The sequence below is a fragment of the Oncorhynchus mykiss genome, chromosome 17 (assembly GCF_057628025.1).
Source record: "Oncorhynchus mykiss isolate SJ-2025 chromosome 17, ASM5762802v1, whole genome shotgun sequence".
Taxonomy (NCBI): domain Eukaryota; kingdom Metazoa; phylum Chordata; class Actinopteri; order Salmoniformes; family Salmonidae; genus Oncorhynchus; species Oncorhynchus mykiss.
In genome coordinates, this window is record NC_143038.1 from 65,366,522 (window position 1) to 65,389,643 (window position 23,122).

At 41.1% G+C, this 23,122-nt stretch overlaps 2 protein-coding genes across 7 annotated transcripts; one reads left to right on the forward strand and one right to left on the reverse strand.

Annotated features, from left to right (window-relative positions):
• Positions 1 to 1,219: 1,219 nt before the first annotated feature.
• On the forward strand, positions 1,220 to 8,290 carry slc25a55a (solute carrier family 25 member 55a). 6 transcript variants are annotated; one of them, XM_090206318.1, is made up of 11 exons: positions 1,224 to 1,353; positions 2,701 to 2,834; positions 3,062 to 3,187; positions 4,126 to 4,181; positions 4,791 to 4,847; positions 5,562 to 5,652; positions 5,802 to 5,920; positions 6,027 to 6,219; positions 6,300 to 6,454; positions 6,567 to 6,642; positions 6,779 to 8,290. In XM_090206318.1, exons 7-11 carry the CDS (start codon positions 5,827 to 5,829, stop codon positions 6,936 to 6,938), a joined length of 678 nt encoding a protein of 225 aa, XP_090062444.1. In that variant the 5' UTR covers positions 1,224 to 1,353; positions 2,701 to 2,834; positions 3,062 to 3,187; positions 4,126 to 4,181; positions 4,791 to 4,847; positions 5,562 to 5,652; positions 5,802 to 5,826; the 3' UTR covers positions 6,939 to 8,290. The 6 variants fall into 6 exon arrangements, with proteins under 6 accessions (XP_021425669.1, XP_090062444.1, XP_090062447.1 ...); XM_090206321.1 differs by having other exon boundaries at positions 1,242 to 1,353; positions 4,791 to 4,862; XM_021569994.3 differs by lacking the exon at positions 4,791 to 4,847 and having other exon boundaries at positions 1,220 to 1,353.
• LOC110494702 (CD9 antigen) lies at positions 7,959 to 23,106 on the reverse strand. The gene is made up of 8 exons (XM_021569995.3): positions 22,536 to 23,106; positions 18,058 to 18,160; positions 13,611 to 13,708; positions 12,894 to 12,968; positions 12,692 to 12,787; positions 12,493 to 12,558; positions 12,057 to 12,140; positions 7,959 to 11,905 (listed from the first exon to the last, which is right to left on the reverse strand). Exons 1-8 carry the CDS (start codon positions 22,602 to 22,604, stop codon positions 11,840 to 11,842), a joined length of 657 nt encoding a protein of 218 aa, XP_021425670.1. The 5' UTR covers positions 22,605 to 23,106; the 3' UTR covers positions 7,959 to 11,839.
• Between the last annotated feature and the right edge of the window lie 16 nt (positions 23,107 to 23,122).

Below are 23,122 nucleotides of genomic sequence, written 5' to 3' on the forward strand. Positions count from 1 at the left end.
CTTCGAGGGTGACTGTTGACGTGTGCAGAGTGTCCCTGGTTCGCGCCCAGGTCGGGGCGAGGGGACGGGCCTAAAGTCTATACTGTTACATCTATATTAAGAACACTACTATACCAATAACACACTAAGTTTAACGTTTTATTAGTCCTATCTTATGTGGAGAAAGTCTGTGCAATGTCCAATCATAGGTCTCTACCCAGTGGTGTAAAGTACTTAAGTAAAAATGCTCAGTATTTTTTACTTTTACTCCTCTACATTCATCAAGAAAATAATGTCGTTTTTACTCCATACATTTTCCCGGACACCAAAAAGTATTCGTTCTGTTTTGAAAGCTTAGCATGACAGGAAAATGGTCAATTTATCAAGAGAATATCCCTGGTCATCCCTACTGCCTCACAGACTCACAAAACATACATACTTCATTTGTAAATTATGTCTGAGTGTTGGAGTGGGCCTCTGGTTATCGCTGAATTTAAAAAAAACAAGAAAATGGTACCTTCTGGTTTGCTTAATTTGAAATAATTCATACATTTACTTTTGATACTTAAGTATATTTTAGCAATTACATTTACTTTTAATACTTAAGTATATATGAAACCAAAAACATTTTGTACTCAAGTAGTTTTCTATCTGGGTGACTTTCACTTTTACTTGAGTCCTTTTAAGTTATCTTTACATTTATGCAAGTATGACACTTTGGTACTTTTTTAACCACTGCCTATACCAAAGATACTTTTAACTAACCCTCTGTGCATCTACTCTCTGGCTCTGGGAAGATGTAAGTAGGAACTGATCTTGGATGAATAATCTTGTTGATGTTACCATCCCCAAATCTTCACGAAAATTCCAAACTGACCTTAGATCAGCACCGAGGGACAACTTCAGCCTTTAATCCCAGCCACTTCTTACAATTTCAATTTAATACGGGGATTTATTGGCATGGGCCAAAGCACGTGAAATAGTTCATGAACAAAAGTGAAATAAACAATAACAAATGTACAGTAAACATTACACTCACAAAAGTTTCTGAAAAATAAAGACATTTCAAATGTCATATTAGGTCGATATAAAGTGTTGTAAGGATGTGCAAATAGTTAAAGTACAAAAGGGAAAATAAATAAACATTGGTTGTATTTACAACTAACGAAATAAAAGGACAAATGAACCGTCAATATGTACATTTGAAAACGACGATTGGATAAATTTGAACTCTCGTTGCGACTAGTTGGCCCCGCCTTCATATTTAATCAAGTAATGGAATTTTCCAGTATGTCATTCAGCAAGTTTCACAACTAACGACAAGACAGACGATACTTTTACGTACTAGAACGACATATCTCATCTCAATTTCAGGTGAGTGTCTTTCGCGTTATCAAATATAACTATTGGCTAATGTATCACTGGATTGACACTTTCTATGTCATCGTTGCTCAATTTCTTATAATGCATTATTGAAAGAGGAACTGCCGCGGCTAGCTAGTTAAAGTTAGGTAGCAAGTTAACACTAGCTTGCTCTGAGTGCAATTAAACAACCTATTCGAATTTTAAGTATTATTATTATTATGTTTATACATAGAGAAACTTGATTAATAATTTTACAGCAACGTTATATATCTACGGAAGATACTGAATTAACTAACGTTGGCAAACGCCATTTCCGCATAAATAACAGCTAACTAATTTAGCTAGATTTCGTAACTTAATTAGCTAAGTAAATAAGGCGCAATCGTAATGAAACATATTCTTGCTATTATTGAATAAGATTACGTAGGGAAAATTATAATATAATAGTAGCTAGTTAGTTAAGTTAATGGATGGGGCCGGCAAAAATGTAGCTAACTAAAGCTAACCACTAATTTGACATTTTATGCATTTAGCGGACACTCTTATCCAGAGCTATTTACAGTAGTGAGTGCATTCATTTTTATACTTGTTCTTAATGGTCCCCCGTGGGAATCAAACCCACAACCCTGGCTTTGCAAGGTCCATGCTCTACTAAATGATCTAGTATGTGGTGCAATGATTCACCATACGCTATAGTTTAAACCATGTTTTGAGGCTATACTGTGCAGCGTTGCTTAATATTTAAGTTCTTTGCAAACATTAGAGTAAAACAAGCTTATATTTTGGATTCTGATGGGGTATGACAATTGAACTAAGCTCATAAGTAATATTCTTCAACAACCAATGGCGATGTGTGTGTGAATATATATTGTGTAGTGAATATAGTGTATGTGTGTCTGAAAATTAATGTAGCAAATAAGGATTCTAGCTTTAAATGAAAGCGAAATAGCTAACTAAAGTTCATTATTAAACTGGTTTGGGGTGTAGTAAAGTTACAAGTTAGACTCAAGTTGAATCTTGTTCACGTCCTGACCTGGAATGTCTTTTACCCTAGCAACTGTGCCAAAGATACTGGAGTTGATGCCTCAGGGTCATGCAAACTGATGCCCAAATATAGACTTCCTGTTACTGAGCGTGTATTGAGATTCACTTTTCACTTCCAGTAAGAGGCAGGTTGTAAACCCTCGTGATCCTTTGAGGTGTGAGTGGGTGGAGATTATCCAAGGGGCATGTTGCTGTTTGTGTGTGGGATAGGCTTTGTGTGTATTAGGTTTAATTTTGCGTGTGTGTACTCGCGCTCAGGACTCTGACAGGCTTGTCTATATATAAATAATCTCCCTGGCTCTTCCTCTCCAGAACTCTAGCAGCAGCTCATCAGCACTTGATCTACTGACCACTACGATCGACTTACGACTAGCTAAGATATCACGGTTCCGTTCTACATCTGTTACCTATCTGAAAGTTACCATGGCTCACCAGCAGCAGATCAGGTACTGTAACTGTGGCTTTCTCTCATCTGTCTTGAGCGTCTTTCACTTTTTTACTCAATATATGTAATATCTAGAGAGTTGCTTAGTTTTTTTTCAGTGTTAGTAACCCAGGAAAATGTTTTCATAAATGTATCCTTCCTTTATGTTTTATCTATTTCAAGTGCCTTGAAGGTGTGTGTGTGTAATGCCAATCTGAACCTAATCTCAAACGGTTTTATTTTTTCCAGCCTTCCCGCTAAACTGATCAATGGTGGTATTGCTGGCATTGTTGGGGTCACCTGTGTGTTTCCCATCGACCTTGTAAAGACCAGGTTACAGAACCAGAGGCAAGGTCATCAGATCTACAAGAACATGTGAGTCTGTCCTCCCTTTTCATGTCATGCTGTGTGGCTGATGAAAATAAAACCTAATATAACTCAAACGGAAAGCATTTGCATTTTTGCGCAGTCCAGGCAGTGCTGAGAGGGATAGTTTGGTCTGCTATTTGTTCTGGTTCTGCATAGCTAAATCTTGATAGTTACATTCATTTGACCGTTTTTAAAAACACCACAAAGGACATGGAATTACACTAATATAGGATGGGATATCTTGATGTGCGGCTGCTGTCGTGAGAGCATATACTTGTGCCCGGCTTTGGGTCCCATGTCTGTGACGACCGACTGCCGTCATTGGCTCATTCTTCCTGTTGAGTAATCCTGAGGAATGTGTGAGGGGAGTGGAAATTTCCCTTTGCTCTGTGCACCCATTTAGTTGGCATCTCCACCCTAAACCCATTGATGTTACTTAGTTCTGACTGTCTGTTTTATCTATAGATAGGCCTGGTGCAGTTATTGTATAATTGTGTAACTACCGATTATGGATTGTCCATCATGAAAAATAGTTGACAATTTACCTGATAGCAGCAAATGGATATAAGCCTGGTTTACATCAAACAGCTTATATAAGCAGAGACGAGGGGAGGCAAAACTAGGCAGTTCTAGAATTTTGTGGAACAGACATCTGACTGAAGGCGGGACGTCTAGGCATTAAAAAAGATTGACACTTGTGGTCGAGTCCGCTTCCGCCATAACATGGACTCTTTACAACGTGATGAGACTTTTGTTGCTATTGTAACAGTTCTAAACGGTGACTGTAGTCCTTTGCCTGACAAATAACCTTCACCAAAAATTCCATTACCGTCACAGCCCCACCTACACGAACGAGTAGGTGGATCTGCTCCCTCGTGAGCCCGAAGGAAGAAGACGTTGTGATAAATTTCCCTCATTCTGACATGTTGTGTTTTCTCTCTTAGGCTGGACTGCCTCGTTAAGACTGTTCGATCAGAAGGATACTTTGGCATGTATAGAGGTAAGTCATTACATGTTTTGTCCTAGTTTTATAGTACGGGTTCTATATTTAGTCAACAAGGGGGTTATTAGTGAAATTGTGACCAATTTGTAAGAAAATTATTTTAAGCTATAACTGATCTGGATTTAATTATTTGCTTAAAGTGAAAGCAGTCAAGTTGCTGTTCAATCACAATCAATGCAGTAGTTTCTCATGATTGATATCCGTAATTATATTCTGATGTGATCTCAAAAGTTGATTAATTGTCACTGCATTGTACTTATGTAGTAATGTTTAAATGCATCATTAGAAATTGGCTTGTTTCTTTCTACTCATTTATTTAGATTTGAATGAATGACAAATGGTAGAATATTCTCCAAACCTTTTAAAAGCGAACGGTCTAATTTTCAATTGATGACATGATTGATGCAATGTTCACAGTGAAATGCATTACTTTAGCAGTACTAAAACTACATACTGTATGAAACACATTTGTGTTGGGCAACATCATGTACATAGATAGCCTAGTGTCTTTTGTGGACAGGCAGTTGGAGTTAATTTTATGGGACTCCATTTGTGTGAGGAATGCTATTTTTTTTTTTTTTTGCATCTGTTTTCTCCATGTTACAGACCTGGGTCCCCCTGGGAAATTGAACGGCTAGCCGATATGGCACAGCCACACTGAAGGCAAATCATTTAATGGTTCTTACAATAATACTTTATTTCAACGAGGCAACCATTTCCCATTTGTTCAAAATTTTGCTCCTTCATGTGTTCATATCAGTGAACCTGTTCTTTCTGCTTTCGACTCCTTTCGCTTACTGACTTTTCACCAACACTTGTGACCATTGCCAAACAATGCTCTTGTGAAAATGTATGTCGTAGTAATGGCGGCTAAGGTGACTTTCATTCTCGTCTATCCATTTCCCACTGGCATGTAGGCTAGCCTATGTCTTTATGTAAAGTCTTCTTCCCACATTTCTTTTCTAAAGAGAAGTTGGTCTTCCGGTAGATTAGCCTAAGCTTTTTTCATTTTCTCCGGGAACTTACTGTCTTCTTTGCATCCCCTTCTCTAGTGTTGTCTGATCTCTGTTCGCATTCCTGTTCTGCTTGCTTCTCATCATGTTTCTCATGTTTTAATGTAACTCATTAGGTTGACTTATCCATTGAAATAATCCCCCTCCATGATCATGCCAGAGCAGCCATCCTGTGTGCTTCTTGTCTATTTAATTTAGAAACGTGTGTATTAGTTTGAAAGCTATTACTGTACAGTCAATGGCATTGCATACTTAAATGGATCGATGGTGGCGGGGAATGTTTTTATTTGTAACATTTCCTTGTAAACACATTTTGATGTATGATTTTTAAGGTTTGACTAATGTTCAATTGTTTTGTCTTCAGGTGCTGCTGTGAATCTGACCTTGGTCACTCCTGAGAAGGCCATCAAACTAGCTGCAAATGACTTCTTCCGCCAGCATCTTAGCAAAAATGGGTAAATTACAGTTTGCATTTTGGACAGTGAAGACGGTAGATTTAAGAGTACAGTGTAGTTAATAGATATATAATGAAGTGTCCAACTAGTCATTGAAGAGACCAATCCTATCCCGTGGATGCTTTCTAACCTCTGACTCCTTGTTGCAGGAAAGGCTTGACGGTGTTTAAGGAGATGTTGGCAGGTTGTGGTGCAGGCATATGCCAAGTTGTCATTACGACTCCTATGGAAATGCTTAAGATTCAACTTCAGGACGCAGGGAGGCTAGGTAAGCAAGTACACCGTATTGATTGATGGTAGTTATGTTAAATGTGATTCCAACAGCGGTAAATATATTTTGTGCAAGTATATTCATGTCTTTTTGTTCCTCCCAGCGGCTCAGCAGAGAATGCCAGCCATGATGTCTCCTACTAAGCTGGCTGCCACTAACACAGTGCTGAGCAGGTCCTACAACGTGGGGCCCAGTCCTGCAGCCAGGGCAGTGTCTGCTACCCAGATTGCCCGGGACCTTCTGCACACACAAGGCATCCAGGGCCTCTACAAAGGCCTCGGGGCCACCCTCATGAGGTAAGGGCTAAGTCAAAGAAAAATTGAAATAGCTTTAGAAAACAGATTTACAAACCAGTAAAATACTTATTGTCTTTCAGAGATGTTCCCTTCTCCATGGTCTACTTCCCACTGTTTGCCCACCTTAACCGGCTGGGCCAGCCATCTCGAGATGAATCCGCACCCTTCTACTGGGCTTTCTTGTCTGGCTGTCTGGCTGGCTCCACTGCAGCTGTGGCAGTCAATCCTTGTGATGGTGAGTCTGGAATCTCTCCATTTGTGACCCACTTCTATTAAGCTAGCGGATGGGTATTTTTTTTTTTTCTTCTTTTTTTTCTGGTCTAACAAGTTTCCGCTCTTTCTTTCAGTTGTAAAAACGAGATTGCAGTCTCTGAGCAAAGGGGCCAACGAGGAGAGCTACAACGGTGTGGTTGACTGCGTCAGGTAGAGAGTCACTCTTTAATCATTCTATTCCCTGACTTTGAACTCGTTGCAACTTTACAACCAGTGTGCTCTAAAAATGTATTTACCCACATTCCTGAAATTCAAGCAGTGTTTTATTTCCTTTCTCTCCCTGCAGTAAGATCATGCGTAAGGAGGGTCCCTTTGCCTTTCTGAAGGGAGCAGGATGCAGGGCGCTGGTCATCGCTCCTCTCTTCGGCATTGCACAGGTCATGTACTTTATTGGCATCGGAGAGTTCATCTTGGACCAGTCACCTTTCAACTACTTGTCTGCATGAGACAAGACCAGCTTTACCTGGCTGTGCATGGGACTAAAAATACTGGCAGCTATATTCCATCAGTATTTGGTACAGAAAAAATAAACTACGTAAGACTGAGGTGTCTGTCAGAGCTTTGGATCCTAGAAAAGAGAAAATAAAAAAAACATTCTATAGTACTTGACTTCCTGTATGGTCTAACAGCTATACTGCACTTCCTCCAAATATTTTCCTGGCTTATTTAATGGGCTGTGAACAACGATTGCACTTGAAGGTGTCAGTTTGCTGAACTGCGGACCATGAAGTGCAGCAGTGGCACTGGCTGGGGAGTCTCCCTGGTTCCTCTCCCTCTGTGAGGGGCCATTTCAACACAAACAACAACTGAAAGTTTTTTTCATTGTTTTTTGTTTTCTTTATCCATTGTTTATGTAAAAAATATTTGATAATTTATTCCACTTTTGTGCTGTTGGTTGAATGCCATAGTGTGGTGTAAAGATTTGTATAGGTCACAGGAGGTTGGTGGCACCTTAATTGGGGAGGACGGGCTCGTGGTAATGGCTGGAGTGGTGTCAAATACACACTTGGTTTCCATGTGTTTAATTCCATTTGTTCCATTCCAGACATTATGAGCCGTCCTCCCCTCAGCCTCCATTTGTGAAGGTATTTCATAGCCTCTGTCATGTTTTTGCAGTCATGTGATTTCAAGCTATCAATCTGATTGACACATTTGAATTGTTAATTTAACTGTGGTCGATTTGAGAAGGCTAAAGAAACACGTTAGAATTAGCTTTTTAACGTTTTTTTTCAAAAGAAACCTCTTCAACTTGCATTTCACTGAGGTTTAGTTTGAGACAGAGGGACCAAGCACCTAGGGGTTATTCCACAGCTACACCTCATGGTTCGCTGCCACAGACACTCGCATCTTAGTTTATTTTTTACATTTTAAATACTTGAATCATTTATATTATGCATATTTATACATACATATACAGTAAGGTTGTGAAGTGGTCTGTTACTTCAGGGCTATAGACAAAAGTTCAATTATTTTATTTTATTAATGACATGCCCCTAAATGTAATGCACATGGTTTTGTATTTGCCTTAGCTGAGTGGATTGGCATTTTTCTCAGACTGACTGATCCTGCCAAATAGCATCACCGACGCTATCTGCACCAGGTCATCTAACAAAGGAAATTACTGTTACATCACTTTATGTTGTATGTCTAATTTTGATTTGTATGTATTTAAGTGATGCCCAGGTTGACACAACCTGCAGTCCTGACTGTTATATCCACGGGACAGGCAGGTTTAGGTTCATGCAATGTGTGGATGAAGGGTGGGTTGAATAAAGAGAACAATGTATTTAAAAAAAAATCCATACATGTATACTTCTTGTGCAGTTAATCTAGTTTACATTGAGGTTTAACGCACTTGACTTAACATGCAGCGCCATAACATTATGACACTATCATAACCATGTCATAATACACATACATATGCACAAAAGTATGTGGACACCCCTTCAAATTAGTGGATTTGGCTATTTTGGCCACAGCTGTTGCTGACCGGTGTATAAAATCGAGCACACAGCCATGCAATCTCCATAGACAAACATTGGCAGTAGAATGGCCTCACTGAAGAGCTCAGTGACTTTCAACGTGGCACCGTCATAGGATGCCTCCTTTCCAACAAGTCAGTTGGTCAAATGTCTGCCCTGCTAGAGCTGCACCGGTCAACTGTAAGTGCTGTTAGTGTGAAGTGGAAATGCCTAGGAGCAACAACGGCTCAGCCGTGAAGTGGTATGCCACACAAGCGCACAGAACAGGACCGCGGAGGGCTGAAGCGCAAAAATGTATCTGTCCTCAGTTGCAACACTCGCTACCAAGTTCCAAACTACCTCCGGAGCAACGTCAGCACAAGAACTGTTCGTTGGGAGCTTCATGAAATTTGTTTCCATGGCCGAGCAGCCGCACACATGCCTAAGATTCCCATGCTCAATGCCAAGCGTCAGCTGGAGTGGTGTAAGCTCGCCACCATTGGACTCTGGAGCAGTGGAAACCCGTTCTCTGGATTGATGAGTCACTACACCATCTGGAAATCGACGGTCTAATCTGGGTTTGGCGAATGCCAGGAGAATGCTACCTGCCCCAATGCAGTGCCAACTGTAAAGTTTGGTGTAGGAGGAATAATGGTCTGGGGCTGTTTTTCATAGATCGGGCTTGTCCCCTTAGTTCCAGTGAAGGGAAATCTTAATGCTACAGCATACAATTACATTCTAGACGATTCTCTGCTTCCAACTTTGTGGCAACATTTTGGGGAAGGCCCTTTCCTGTTTCAGCATGACAAGACCCCGTGCACAACGCAAGATCCATACAGAAGTGGTTTGTCGAGATCGGTGTGGAAGAACTTGACTGGCTTGCACAGAGCCCTGACCTCAACCCCATCGAACACCATTGGGATGAATTGGAACGCCGACTGCAAGCCATACCTAATCTCCCTACATCAGTGCCCGACCACATTAATGCTCTTGTTAATGGAAGCAAGTCCCTGCAGCAATGTTCCAACATCTAGTATAAAGCCTTCCCAGAAGAGTGGCGGCTGTTATAGCAGCAAAGGGGGTACCAACTCCATATTAATGCCCATGATTTTGGAATGAGATGTTCGACGAGCAGGTGTCCACATACTTTTGGTTTTGGTCATGTAGTTTATGTCATAACAGCTGACCTAATATGGTCATAACACCTGTTGTGACATATGTGTTATTTTATGGCTGGTTATGACACCTACATAAGTGTCAAAACCCATATTTATTCAAATGTTTTTTTCCCTGCCAAGAAGTTTCCTTTCGTTTGAAAGTTTGTTTCTTTAAGTCCTTTGTTGTTGTGATGAATTATTTACAGTCATGTTTTTTTTCATCACATTTTAACTAACTTGTAAAAAATATACTTAATGACACTCAAGAAGCATTATGACCATCATAATCATATAAACCAGATAGGCCTGTCATGTGCATGCCCTTATGTCAGTCATCAGTCAAAAAGAGGGTGTCTTGTCCTGCTCCTGAAATCTGTTCCTGCGTTCATCCCTGTCATCAGAAAGAGAGCATTGGGGTAGGTGCAAGTCTGACAGCAATGTGTGCCCAATTACAACAATATTTTAATATGGTCAATTTCAGAAAATGTTATATAACATAAACATGCTGTTGAAGAGTAGGCTATGGTGTAATGGAATGTTTTGCGTTGTGTGGTAGGTTTTGACACTCTTATGTAGGTGTCATAACCAGCCATAAAATAACACAATATATGTCACAACAGGTTCAAATAGATGTGTCATGACAAGTTATGTCAGCTGTTATGACATTATGACATGGTTATTATGACCGTTTCATAATGTGTTATGATGCTGGGTGTCCGGTAGTGTTACCGGTTTTTCATTATTTTTTATCTGGCATTAGTGCGTAAACCTAAGCTTTGGGGTCACCTGTATGTTAAAACTTCATTTGTCAATAAATACATGTTCAAGACAAAAATGGGAACTGTACAGTGCATTTTCTATATTTGCTGGTTGGGGTCGGGCATCAGATTCGACCATTATCACATATAGTCAGGCGGTTGCGGATGGGTGAACAATCAACTGAACCCCACATCCCTAATGTTTGTCAAATACAGCTAATAGCTTTCTGCTATTAACTAGGTTAATTAGTCTAATTTCTTTTAGCTTTCTCACGGGAGATCCATGAACATTTAAATAGGATAAAAACATCTCATTTGACCAAATGGACATGCTGATAAAATAAAAGCATTCAATGTCTTTTTTGTTTGACATTATTAGCATACATAACCTGGATCTACAACAGTGTGGGCCAACTGTGTGCAAACAATATTAACACCCACTAGATTCATTCAAAAATATACACTAACTCACTGGAACAGTTCACACGTGTTCTCTGAGGCCTCGCCCAGGACAATGCAAAAAGGCTTGAACATCCAGACTTCAGGTTGGACATTCAAATAATGACAGGACAGTGCTTCATAAAATGTAGCTGCTTCCTGACACAGAATATTAATGACAAAAGTTCTTCAGAATGTTGGTCAAGTTGAAATCAGCTCTTTTTCAAAACAAGGTGCAGGGTATGCTTGTAGCAGAGCAACACTATGCTGATGGGCCAAGCAAAGGAAAACAACATACCGTTTGTTAAAGTAGAATATGCAGCTGTGGTAGGAATAGATTGCTTGGGCTTGTCTATACAAAGATACACATTTGAGACATTTAGTGAGTAATGAAATGTATGATGCATACAGTAGGTGCAAGTCCCAACAACAGTTATGTAAAACTTAAGTTAAGTTAAGATTACTGACCTAAATACAACTTTACAAGCAGACAACGTACGACTACAGTAGCTCTGTACACAAAATTAACCCTTGAACTGAGGTTACAAGACATTGAATAAATAACGTTAAAAACAGCACACAAAGGAGTTTGTATACAGCAATGCTCCTCAGCCATCACATTCCTGTGTCAAAGAGGAAGACGGTACATGAACATGGCAGTGTTAGAGGATGAGAAACATGGGGGATGTCTCAGAGTAGTGCCAGATGCTGAGCCACGTTGTGCTTGGAGAGGAGTGCAGTAAGAGGCCAGTTATTCAGGTCACCGAGATGCCAGAGGAGAGAGAGGGGTTCTGGTCTAACTGCCTCTGTCCAGGGGATGGTGAAATCCCTGCCAACATTTGAGTGTGTGATATCACACCCGCACCACTAAATTGACCCCCGGACTTGAATGTTTGTGTTAAAAAAGGCTCCCCTGTCCTCCATCCCAGATGTGATGTACCTTCCTTGTTCAGGCATTGTGATTATAAAGAGCTGGTGAGTCGGTATTAAGTCTGCAGGGTGGGAGGGGTAAGGCTGGAGCTACTGGGTCTTTCTAGATCACCTCCCTGTTGTTCCGAATTGCACAGCAGAGGACCATACTGAAGATCATACCAATGACCTGAGGAGAGAACAAAAAACTATATTAGTCGACTATAAGCTTGTAATACAGTTTTCTGCAGATTTCTGGTAATATTTTGTAAATAATTATATAATGAGTTACCATATGTAACATAATGTAATTTGTGCCTGAGTGTCAGTAAGACTCTTACCATTACTCCTGCAACACCAATCCCCACATATCCGATAATGTAGAGCTTTTCATTGAAAAAGTCCGTTATTGCATTCAGACAGTTCTGGAAACACACATAGAATAATGTCACTTACAATACCTTAATTCACTTAATAAGAGAACATTAGGGTATCTTCATTAGCCTCTATAGAGCACACAATATCTCTGAAACCCATGATCTAAGCACAGCTATAGGTACTACTGTACTATAACTAGCCTATAAAACTAGATATTAATAATCTAATTTGAAATGAGGTAAAATAGATAACTGCCGGCCTAAAGTAATGGCTATCAGACAGTAAAGGAGACAAGAAGTGGAACTACGGTAAACCATGTTGTTTTCAATGGTGTTATACTGCCACCTAGAGGAATATATGATACTGCAGCAGGAGAGCGCAAAGAATGGTTGTTTGTACCTTTAGGTCTTCATCACCAGGAAGACACAGAGACGGGTTAGTCACGGAGTCCCCACAGCAATTCAGCTACAAATGGAAATAAAACAGAATATAACAAATACATATAGCATATCAAAACATAGAAATGGACAACATTGACAATGTGACATGATCAATAAGTACTTAATGAGAGCATAAAGAAAACAGTAGTTTAACTCACAACAGTGTGGTAAATTGCTGCTATTGCCGTCCGGTTGGCATTTTCAGAACCTTCTGAAATAGATTCACTGTAGAACTTTTGAACATCTTCAATGATCTAAAACATAGATTAAGGATGAATTAAAATTAGTCAGAGATTGTAGTATCAATAAATTGTCTTTCATTTAAGTTTAATATCAGAACATTGATTGGAGTGGATATACCTTGTCTTTGCTCATGAATCCAAACACACCTGCAGCAACCTCTGCACCAACGATTACAAGAAGGCAGGCAAAGAACTGCAAAACAGAGAGGGCAATGACATATTAAGCCAATAAGGCCTGAGGGGGTGTGGTATATCACCAATATACCACGACTAAGAGCTGTACAACACACCACACCATGCACAACACAATGCGGAGTGCCTGGATACAGCCCTTAGTCGTGGTATATTGGCCATATACCACAAACCCCTGAGAAGCCTTATTGCTGTTATAAACTGGTTACCAACATAACTAAAGCAGTAGAAAGAAATGTTGTCATACCCATGGTATACCGTCTGATATACCACGGCTGTCAGCCAATCAGCTTTTCAGGGCTCGAACCACCCAGTTCATTTTAATGCATAGCCTACCATACAGTATCCTGTACATATGGCCAGGAGTTTTCCCAGATCAGGACATATGGTTAGTAAAAACTCAGGGCCTGCTGACAGTATACTCATAAGATAAGCCCACCAGGCACACACTGGTGGAACCAATGTTGTTTTCACATCAGTTCAATGAAATTATGATGACCCAACGTGGAATAGACATTGCATTGACGTCTGTGCCCAGTGGGAGGCTTGTGTTGACTCAAAATGGTTGGGTAGAGCTAAGATAAAATTGCATTCCACTGAACAGAGACAGGTGCCTAAGGTAAAACTCCCACCAATTACCCACCGAAGCAAGGAGACACTGTGACTCCTTCACAGCTCCACAGCAACCAAAGAATCCCACCAGCGTCATTCCCCCACCTGCACCAATCAGTATGTACACGGCTGAGGAGAGATAGACAGAGAGTGAGCGGGGGGAGGTTCAGTGAATCAACAGATGGTGACAGCATTAACAAAGATTGTTGCACACGGACCAAACCATGCAGCAACACAATCTAGATAACTGCAAACTGAAGTGAAGGAATATCCCGTATATAATACAGCTAACATGTTAACATTCTGAAGTGTTCGATGTGGAAAATACAGGAGCTGAAAGGAGATGCAAAATCCTGACAGTTGTGAAAAGTGTCATTAAAACAAGGTACTTTTCCACTTCAAAGTGCTAATTGTACATTATTCAAAGTGCCTCTCGGTTGATTGAATATATTTTGCATACCCTGAATATCTTGGTGTTGCTTAAGTAATCCAACGCACATCTTTGCTGAACGTGCAGCAGTACATTTCTCTACAATGTCTCTCATCAACACAACACTCATTTTCAGAGGCAATGTGGATGTCGTTAGCTGCTTCATCCCTGCTTGAGCAACATTACCACTCTCAACACAAGGAAATATAATCACCTCCCCTCACTACCAGCCCTGTGATGACCACCCTCCCTCACTACCAGCACTGTGATGTCCTCTTCACAACACGCCCTGTTGGTGCCCCCCCCCCCCCACACACACACCTCAATACCAGTCCTGTGATGCCCCCCCACACAACTCACTACCAGCCCTGTGGTGCGCACCCATACCCTTCACTACCAGCCCTGTGGTGCCCCCCACCCCTCACTACCAGCCCTGTGGTGCCCCCCCACACCCCTCACTACCATCCCTGTGGTGCCCCCCCAACACCCTTCACTACCAGCCCTGTGTTGCCCTCTCACACCCCTCACTACCAGCCCTGTGGTGCACCCCCACACCCTTCACTACCAGCCCTGTGGTGCCCTCTCACACCCCTCACTACCAGCCCTGTGGTATCCCCACCACACCCCTCACTACCAGCCCTGTGATGCCCCCCCATACCCATTACTACCAGCCCTGTGGTGCCCCCCCCACCCCTCACTACCAGCCCGGTGGTGCCGCCCTCCATAACCCTCACTACTAGCCCTGAGGTTCCCCCCCATACTCCTAACTTCCAGCCCTGTGTTGCTTTCCTACACCTCTTATTACCAGCCCTGTGATAGGGTAGTAATGGTACACCAGGGCAGTCCCCATGCTTCGTGTTCAGGGCTTAATCAATGACACAGGCAGGAACTGCTATGGCTGCCTAATTAAACCACATTGGGGTCGTGGTGCGCTAAGGTTGTTTTCGTTGCTTAAGAACAATAGACAGAAGGTGTGGCGAAACGGTCCGCTGTGGCTGCGCTGTGGCTGCGCTGTGGCTGCGCTGTGGTTGGGGGAGGAAACTGGGAACAAGAGGGCTGGCTGAGCTCAAAGCTTATCTCCTGCTTAGCAATGGAAAACACCATGAGACAAGACAGGTGCCTTGCTTTACACAAACAAAGCTAGCGACGTTGATAAGAGAGGCCTTCCCAACACATGTACAGCACTCATGCTTATCGATATCTGCCATATCTAAGCATTTGCACTTCTGTGTTGGCCCAGTATTGGTGGAGGATAGCAATGGGCAATGCAAATCTTTGAGAGTTCAGTGTGCAAATCTACTGTGGCTGCTCCCCATAGGCTTGTCTCAGCTTAGACAGACACAGAAGTGACAGAATGGAAAGTGAATCATCTGTAGAGAATGCTGCATATTGCCCCTCTATGGTATCTCTGTCTGTTCAGTCTGGTCTTGTCTCGTAGGGACATCTGCAATAAGGCCTTTCTCTCTCCTATGGTTCTTATGCAGCCCAAGATAATATGCGTCTTGTGTTGCCAAGGCAATATGATAAAAGAATGATCAATCGTAGTGATTTTTGTTGTTGTCGTTGCAACGTCTCCACATTAAATGTGAAGTGAAATGGATAAGAACACATGGTTATGCATGTATTGTTGGCTACAACCAATACACTCTTAGAATAAAATAAAGTGCTATCTAGAACCTAAAAGGGTTCTTCGACTGTCTCCCTAAGAGAATGCTTTTTGGTTTCAGGTAGAAGCCAAAAGGGTTCTGTTCTACCTGGAACCAAAAAGGGTGTTCCTATGGGGATAGCCGAAGAACCCTTTTGGAACCCTTTTTTCTAAGAGCGTATTACCAAACTCAGAAGTCACCATGTTGGGTAAGAAGCTCTCTTTGTGCCACATGGTTTGGATGCCCAGGAAAGCGCTGGTATGACATTTGCATTGAAAGCCTAAATTAACTTGATAGTGTTATCATAACCAGCTACATTGCATACATCATCCCAAAGCTTGGGCATCTATCCAGATCTTCTTTTACTGCATTTAACTAGGATTAAATCAAGAAGTTGGCACCAGATGTCAATATCACAATGTGCAATGAATGACGCAATGTTTGATGATATCATGACTTTCTGGCTGATGGGAGTGGCGGTCACTAGGAGACTGTAGCCTCAGAGCACCCTGAGGACAGCAGCCAACTGGGTGAAGGCATGGTGAAGAGCTGATGAAGTGAAGTCACCATTTTAGGTCATGCTCTAAGTGGGAGTAACAAGAATAGGCTGCATTCTACTAATTTCCATGGTGGAGACCCATTGAGAGAGATGCTATTGTATGGAACACTGAACTGAAGTGTACTTAATACTGAACGTTGAGAGGCATTGTGTGAATGTTATTGTTATCGTCTTCATATAATTGGACGCTCAGGAAAATGCCCCTCCAAGCACTTTCTCTTCAAAGAGCTCATGTGGGAAATATGTTTGTTGTTGCAAGAATAAACCTGTGATTATGTCCTAAAAGGGGATGATGACCCACAGGCAATTGAGTGCTGACTCTAATAGAATAAGCCATTAAAAAGTTAAGATTCCTGTCATAGCATATACACCGAGTGACATAGACTGACCAGGTGAATCCAGGTAAACGCTGATGTCACTTGTTAAGTCCACTTCAATCAGTGTAGATGAAGGGGAGAAGACAGGTTAAAGGAGGATTTTTAAACATTGAGACATGGATTGTGTACACCAACATTCAAAGGTTTGGGGTCACTTAGAAATGTCCTTGTTTTTCTTTAAAGAAAAGCACATTTCTTGTCCATTAAAATAACATCAAATTGATCAGAAATACAGTGTAGACATTGTTAATGTTGTAAATGACTATTGTAGCTGGAAATGGGATGCTGGCCTTCTAGGCAGAGTTCCTCTGTCCAGTGTCTGTGTTCTTTTGCCCATCTTAATCTTTTCCTTTTAATGGCCAGTCTGAGATACGACTTTTTCTTTGCAGAGTCGCCTCTTCACTGTTGACGTTGAGACTGGTGTTTTGAGCCTGTAATAGAACCCACAAATGTTGACGCTCCAGATACTCAACTAGTCTAAAGAAGGACAGTTTTATTGCTTCTTTAATCAGCAAAACAGTTTTCAGCTGTGCTAATGTAATTGCAAAAGGGTTTTCTAATGATTAATTAGCCTTTCCATATTATAAACTTAGATTAGCTAACACAACGTGCCATTGGAAAACAGGAGTGATGGTTGCTCATAATGGGCCTCTGTAGATATTCCATACAAAATCTGCCGTTTCCAGCTACAATAGTAATTTACAACATTAACTATGTCTCCACTGTATTTCTGATCAATTTGATGTTATTTTAATGGACAAAAAATATATTTTCTTTAAAAACAAGGACATTTCTAAGTGACCCCAAACTTTTGAACGGTAGTGTATGTGTGCCATTCAGAGGGTGAATGGGCAAGACAAACGATTTAAGTGCCTTTGAACGGGGTATGTTAGTAGGTGCCAGGCGTACTGGTTTGAGTGTGTCAAGAATCACAAAGCTGCTGGGTTTTTTACACAACAGTTTCCCATGTGTATCAAGAATGGCCCACCACCCAAAGGACATCCAGCCAACTTGACAACTGTGGGAAGCATCCCTGTGAAACGCTTGACACCTTGTCGAGTCCATGCCGACGAACACAGGCTGTTCTGAGGGCAAAAGGGGGTGCAACTTTATATCAGGAAGGTGTTCTTAATGTTTTATACACTCAGTGTATGTTCCTGTGAGATTAAAACAGGACCAGGTTGATGGGAAATGCTTCAACAAACACAAAGATAGCCACGCATTAAATACTGTACTTCAAACATATTCCTACCCTCGTGAACATTGTGGGTAGCTGGGCTGTGTTCCGTACAAGGAAATGTAAGGACATTTTTTGAAAACCTTTTTTGAAACAGAGGAGATGTTAGCATTTTGCTATGGTTATGTTATGCCATACTAAACACGAGACTGGTAACTAATTCCAGTAGAACAGTTGGGAGGGTGTTCAGCTGATCTGGGCTCCTGGTCTCACTGTGAACTGGACTCACCTATGAAGAAGGTCTCAGGGGCTTCCTCTCCAGTCAGGAGCTGGACTGTCTCTGGGTCAAACCTCAGCCATAATCCCACTGCCAACACAAATGAGCCACACAGCTGGGGTGCAGAAAAGGAGAGATCAAGCTTAAACATACACCAATATTCACTGTATAACATTTAGTGGAAATAAATAAATAAATGTATTCATTAATCATCAACATTGTTATACAGATATTCACTGTTTAACAATGCAACACGTTGACAATCAATTAACCCATTCTGCACATTATGGTACACATTCCTTTTTTTATGTCATCATGGACCTTAACCTTTATTAGAGCATGATGTTGCATACTATAGATGAGATTCAGACTGACTGGTGTCTATTAATTAACATGGTCTCGAGTTGACCTTGAGAACAGATCAGGACAGCACTGATCCCCATGACAGCCTTACCAGATACACGGTGGTATTCCATCCATGTTGTGCCTGACCTTACATAGAGGCTGAGCAGATGCTCTTGGGCAGACTCTTCAATAAAACATTGTACTCAGAAAAAAAACAACTGTCAAAAATGGCTGTTTTCATTAAAAGGAACAGCCAGTACGAAAATAATTGACTTCACAACTAACCACAGCCCTTGTGTGTCCTCTGTGTCCCATTAAAAATACATACACCATAACCAGTTGTTTTCAACCGTTACTGCACATAGTGGAAATCTAATGGTATTATGTTGTAATAAAAAAGTAGCACATGCTAACTAGTCCGCTTTTAACCTCTGGGGCCTTTGGCCTTCAGAGCACCATGTAGAGGGGCAGCCAAAGCAGACACGGCCCCAAGACCGTGTTACATTTTAAACCCCTAATGGGGATGCATAAGCAGAGGGATAGGCAGAGGGTAAACTAATCCTACATCTGTGCCTACAGCTAAAACCTAGACAGGGCAGCCCGTGGTGTCTCAGCCTCAAGCTGTGTCCACTACCACCCTGTTCTCTTTGGCTTTCTCCTCACCACTATGACCCTGCCCTCTTTGGCTTTCTCCTCACCACTATGACCCTGCCCTCATTGGCTTTCTCCTCACCACTATGACCCTGCCCTCATTGGCTTTCTCCTCACCACTATGACCCTGCCCTCTTTGGCTTTCTCCTCACCACTATGACCCTGCCCTCTTTGGCTTTCTCCTCACCACTATGACCCTGCCCTCATTGGCTTTCTCCTCACCACTATGACCCTGCCCTCATTGGCTTTCTCCTCACCACTATGACCCTGCCCTCATTGGCTTTCTCCTCACCACTATGACCCTGCCCTCATTGGCTTTCTCCTCACCACTATGACCCTGCCCTCATTGGCTTTCTCCTCACCACTATGACCCTGCCCTCTTTGGCTTTCTCCTCACCACTATGACCCTGCCCTCATTGGCTTTCTCCTCACCACTATGACCCTGCCCTCATTGGCTTTCTCCTCACCACTATGACCCTGCCCTCATTGGCTTTCTCCTCACCACTATGACCCTGCCCTCATTGGCTTTCTCCTCACCACTATGACCCTGCCCTCATTGGCTTTCTCCTCACCACTATGACCCTGCCCTCATTGGCTTTCTCCTCACCACTATGACCCTGCCCTCTTTGGCTTTCTCCTCACCACTATGACCCTGCCCTCATTGGCTTTCTCCTCACCACTATGACCCTGCCCTCTTTGGCTTTCTCCTCGCCACTATGACCCTGCCCTCATTGGCTCAGCTCACAACACTGCTGCTTTTGTCTCATAACTGGGCACAAAGGGCTGCTGTCTGACGAAGTGACACCACTCTGGGGACGACCAATTGTCTTACCGTGGGCAGAGAGCTCTAGATCGTAAAGTCGGGAATAGAGATACTCTAATATCCATAATATTACGTATATCATCAAGAACAATGTATTTGTATTTCAGTTTCAGTTTCAGAAATGTGACACATTGGTCAAAATGTTTACTTTTAGAAAACAATATGAAAACAGGTTAAAAACTTCATATATGAAAATTGAGGGGGGAAAAAAAGAATTCCCATTGACCCCCAGTGTAAAAGAGACAACTTCATAGCTAATTTTCTGTTATACAGAAATAACAAAACGTGCCGAAAAGCTGCTGTTCAACCAGGTCAAAAATCCCGACATGCGGTTCACAATGCTCCTACATAGGGAAATAAGGGCCTGCGGTTCACAATGCTCCTACATAGGGAAATAAGGGCCTGCGGTTCACAATGCTCCTACATAGGGAAATAAGGGCCTGCGGTTCACAATGCTCCTACATAGGGAAATAAGGCCTGCGAGAAGAGCCGTGGGGCTTCAGGCTATTCAGAGTGGGATAGTGGGAAATGTGGTGACCCGGTGTCCAAGTAGGACACACGTAGCTATGAGTGTGGAAAACATTTCACCACAAGTAAGACATTTAACTTGTTTAGTATTGTCCATTTGTAAATCCACTCACTACTTGTAGCTGAATAGTCCATTTGCTTGTGTTAATGGTCTTGACTAGCTTAATGTTCCGGTCGATAGCTAGCTAACACTCACTCACGTAACTGCTAGCACCATCATGAAAAGGGGCATGAGGGAAGCCCTATCGTATTACGTTTAAGTAGAGAGAACGCCTGAGAACAGGCACTGTTGATAGTTATTTTTAGACATGTTGGACTTTACTTGAATGTAGTTTTGTAATTGACAAGAAAGCAGACAACAAGAAAATTGTGTTTGAAAAAGGTCATGTTTTTGGTGTGAGCCAATGGGGTAACCTAGGTAAGCACTGGTTGTTTCCCCACTGGCGGGTAGGGCCGCAACGTTCTATCTAATACCGACTGGGACTACAGTGGTTGTGTCGTACTGCAGCACAGCTTGCGGGCAGCCGCAGAATTCTATGGCATGTTATTTTAGTGTCAGCCATTGTTGCCATTAATGCTAGTTAGTGCGAGTTTGACCACCAGAGGGCATCTTTGAGAAGAATTTGACTGTTTTTAATATTGCTGAACTAGAGAATGTAAAACCTTTGTTTTGTGAGATCATAGTATATGGGATTGATTTTAAGAAGTTTATCCCAACATTCCATTCAAAAAATGCAGTCCATCCACAGCCATACACTGGCTGAAATCAGTTGATGATAGGACTTAGACAAGTTGTAAATGCAACAAGTACTGATATTGTAATATATAATTGCACTCACAGCTTGCCAATGAAACAAAACATGGAGACATGTATGGTCTGTTTACATATTTTAGGCTATTTATCGGGAAATTGGTATAAAACCCGTGGAAACTATTTTACTATTGTAGGTTGACAATAATTATATTACACAATTTCTGATATCACATGCCTTACTTTTATTTTCCTACATAAGAAAAATCAAGATTATGTCTCTACTGCCATTCATTCCAATTAGACAGGTTTGGATGTCTCCCTGACCAATATGGCTGCCTTTTCCACACCCTTCTGGAACTCTAAGGTTATATGACATATCCCATCTAGTTATTTAATAGGATCTCTATTATCATAGATGTTGGAAATATAGAAACAAACTGCAGTTCTGCAACAAATTCATAGGCCTATGCTATGTTTGACTCACATCAGGGAATAACAGTGTCTACTACAGCAACATAGTGAGACTGTATAAAGCCTCATTATTGTTATGTAATTTTCTTGTCACTTTTTGATACACACACATACATACACACATATATATATATATATATATATATATATATATATATATATATATATATATATATATATATATATATATATATATACGTATATATATATATACATACATATATATATATATATATATATATATATATATATATATATATATATATATATATATATATATATATATATATATATATATATAAAAAAAACATTTTTTTACTTTAGTTTATTTAGTAAATATTTTCTCAACTCTATTTCTTGAACGTCATTGTTGGTTAAGGGCTTGTTAAGTAAGCATTTCACGGTGAAGTTTACACCTGTTGTATTCGGCGCATGTGACAAATACGATTTGATTTGAAAATGTAATTTGAACATACTTTTTGCAGACATATAATAGTTGTTAACATAGTTAATTCACGCATTTTGTTGACATTATACATGAAATTCAGATGGTACATTGTGCCACATCATGGTTAAAGAAGGATGAGAATAGAGAGTGTGTGTTCAGTACTTGTGTGTATGTGTGAGGAAGTCCTATCTCATCCGTCAGAATAAGACTACTATTGGTAACAACATACGTGGGAAAAAGAAACGAGTTATATTGATAAAAATCAGATAACATTGCAGAGATAGATCTAAAACGAAATGAAGTTTCCCCCCAGACCTAGATAAGAATATAAATGAATCGGCTTCAACCAGCGTGAGAGATTCACTTGCTGCAAAATGCATCCGCAATCACGATCAATTATGCACACATGCAACCTTGTTTATGATTGAATAACTGTATATTAATTTATCGATAGTAGGACCAACACTTACCCATAATATGAAGTTGAAAACGAAAAGGAGATATTTCACGCATTTCATCCCACCTTGCACTTTACTCATGATTCCAAAGGCTTTTTTTTTTGTCCTAGATCCTAATACAAGATCAAGAAGAGAGTGAGACTTTGTTAAAAAATGTGGGTTGGAAATAACTGGACATCAACCATACAAACCGCGCTGCAGTCTCAAAATGATTGCAGGAGCCAAAGATTTTTAAGGAAACCAAGATAGACCAGAACTTGTCATTTCCAATAACAACAAATGAGTCAGAGTGGGCAGAACAAGCAAGGAGGTGGGCAGAGCCAAGCACGCGCTAGCAATATCCTATTGGCGCGTTCTAGTTAACATCTGCATATTTCCTTTACGGAACGCCTAAACAACTCGATTTTTACAAACTTTTGCAAATGGTGAAGTCTACAAAACTTAGTCCGTTCCGTTCATGACAGATTCTAGGTTTGGGAACAGAAATTGTATTGAGATTAAATGTTTAATTGATGAAAAGATTTGCAAAATGTCGGCCAAAATCCATATCGTTCCAACTTCTCCCACAGCCCGCCAGTATGCTTCCCCGCACTACCATA

Coding starts and splice junctions, on each gene's coding strand:
- LOC110494702 (XM_021569995.3), bottom strand. CDS start 22,604: ATGAGTAAAGTGCAAGGTGGGATGAAATGCGTGAAATATCTCCTTTTC. Junction 12,969..13,610: donor CACAGTGTCTCCTTGCTTCG/GTGGGTAATTGG, acceptor TCTGTTTTGCAG/TTCTTTGCCTGCCTTCTTGT. Junction 12,141..12,492: donor CTGGTGATGAAGACCTAAAG/GTACAAACAACC, acceptor GTGTGTTTCCAG/AACTGTCTGAATGCAATAAC.
- slc25a55a (XM_021569994.3), top strand. CDS start 2,812: ATGGCTCACCAGCAGCAGATCAG. Junction 3,188..4,125: donor CATCAGATCTACAAGAACAT/GTGAGTCTGTCC, acceptor TTTCTCTCTTAG/GCTGGACTGCCTCGTTAAGA. Junction 4,182..5,561: donor ATACTTTGGCATGTATAGAG/GTAAGTCATTAC, acceptor TTTTGTCTTCAG/GTGCTGCTGTGAATCTGACC.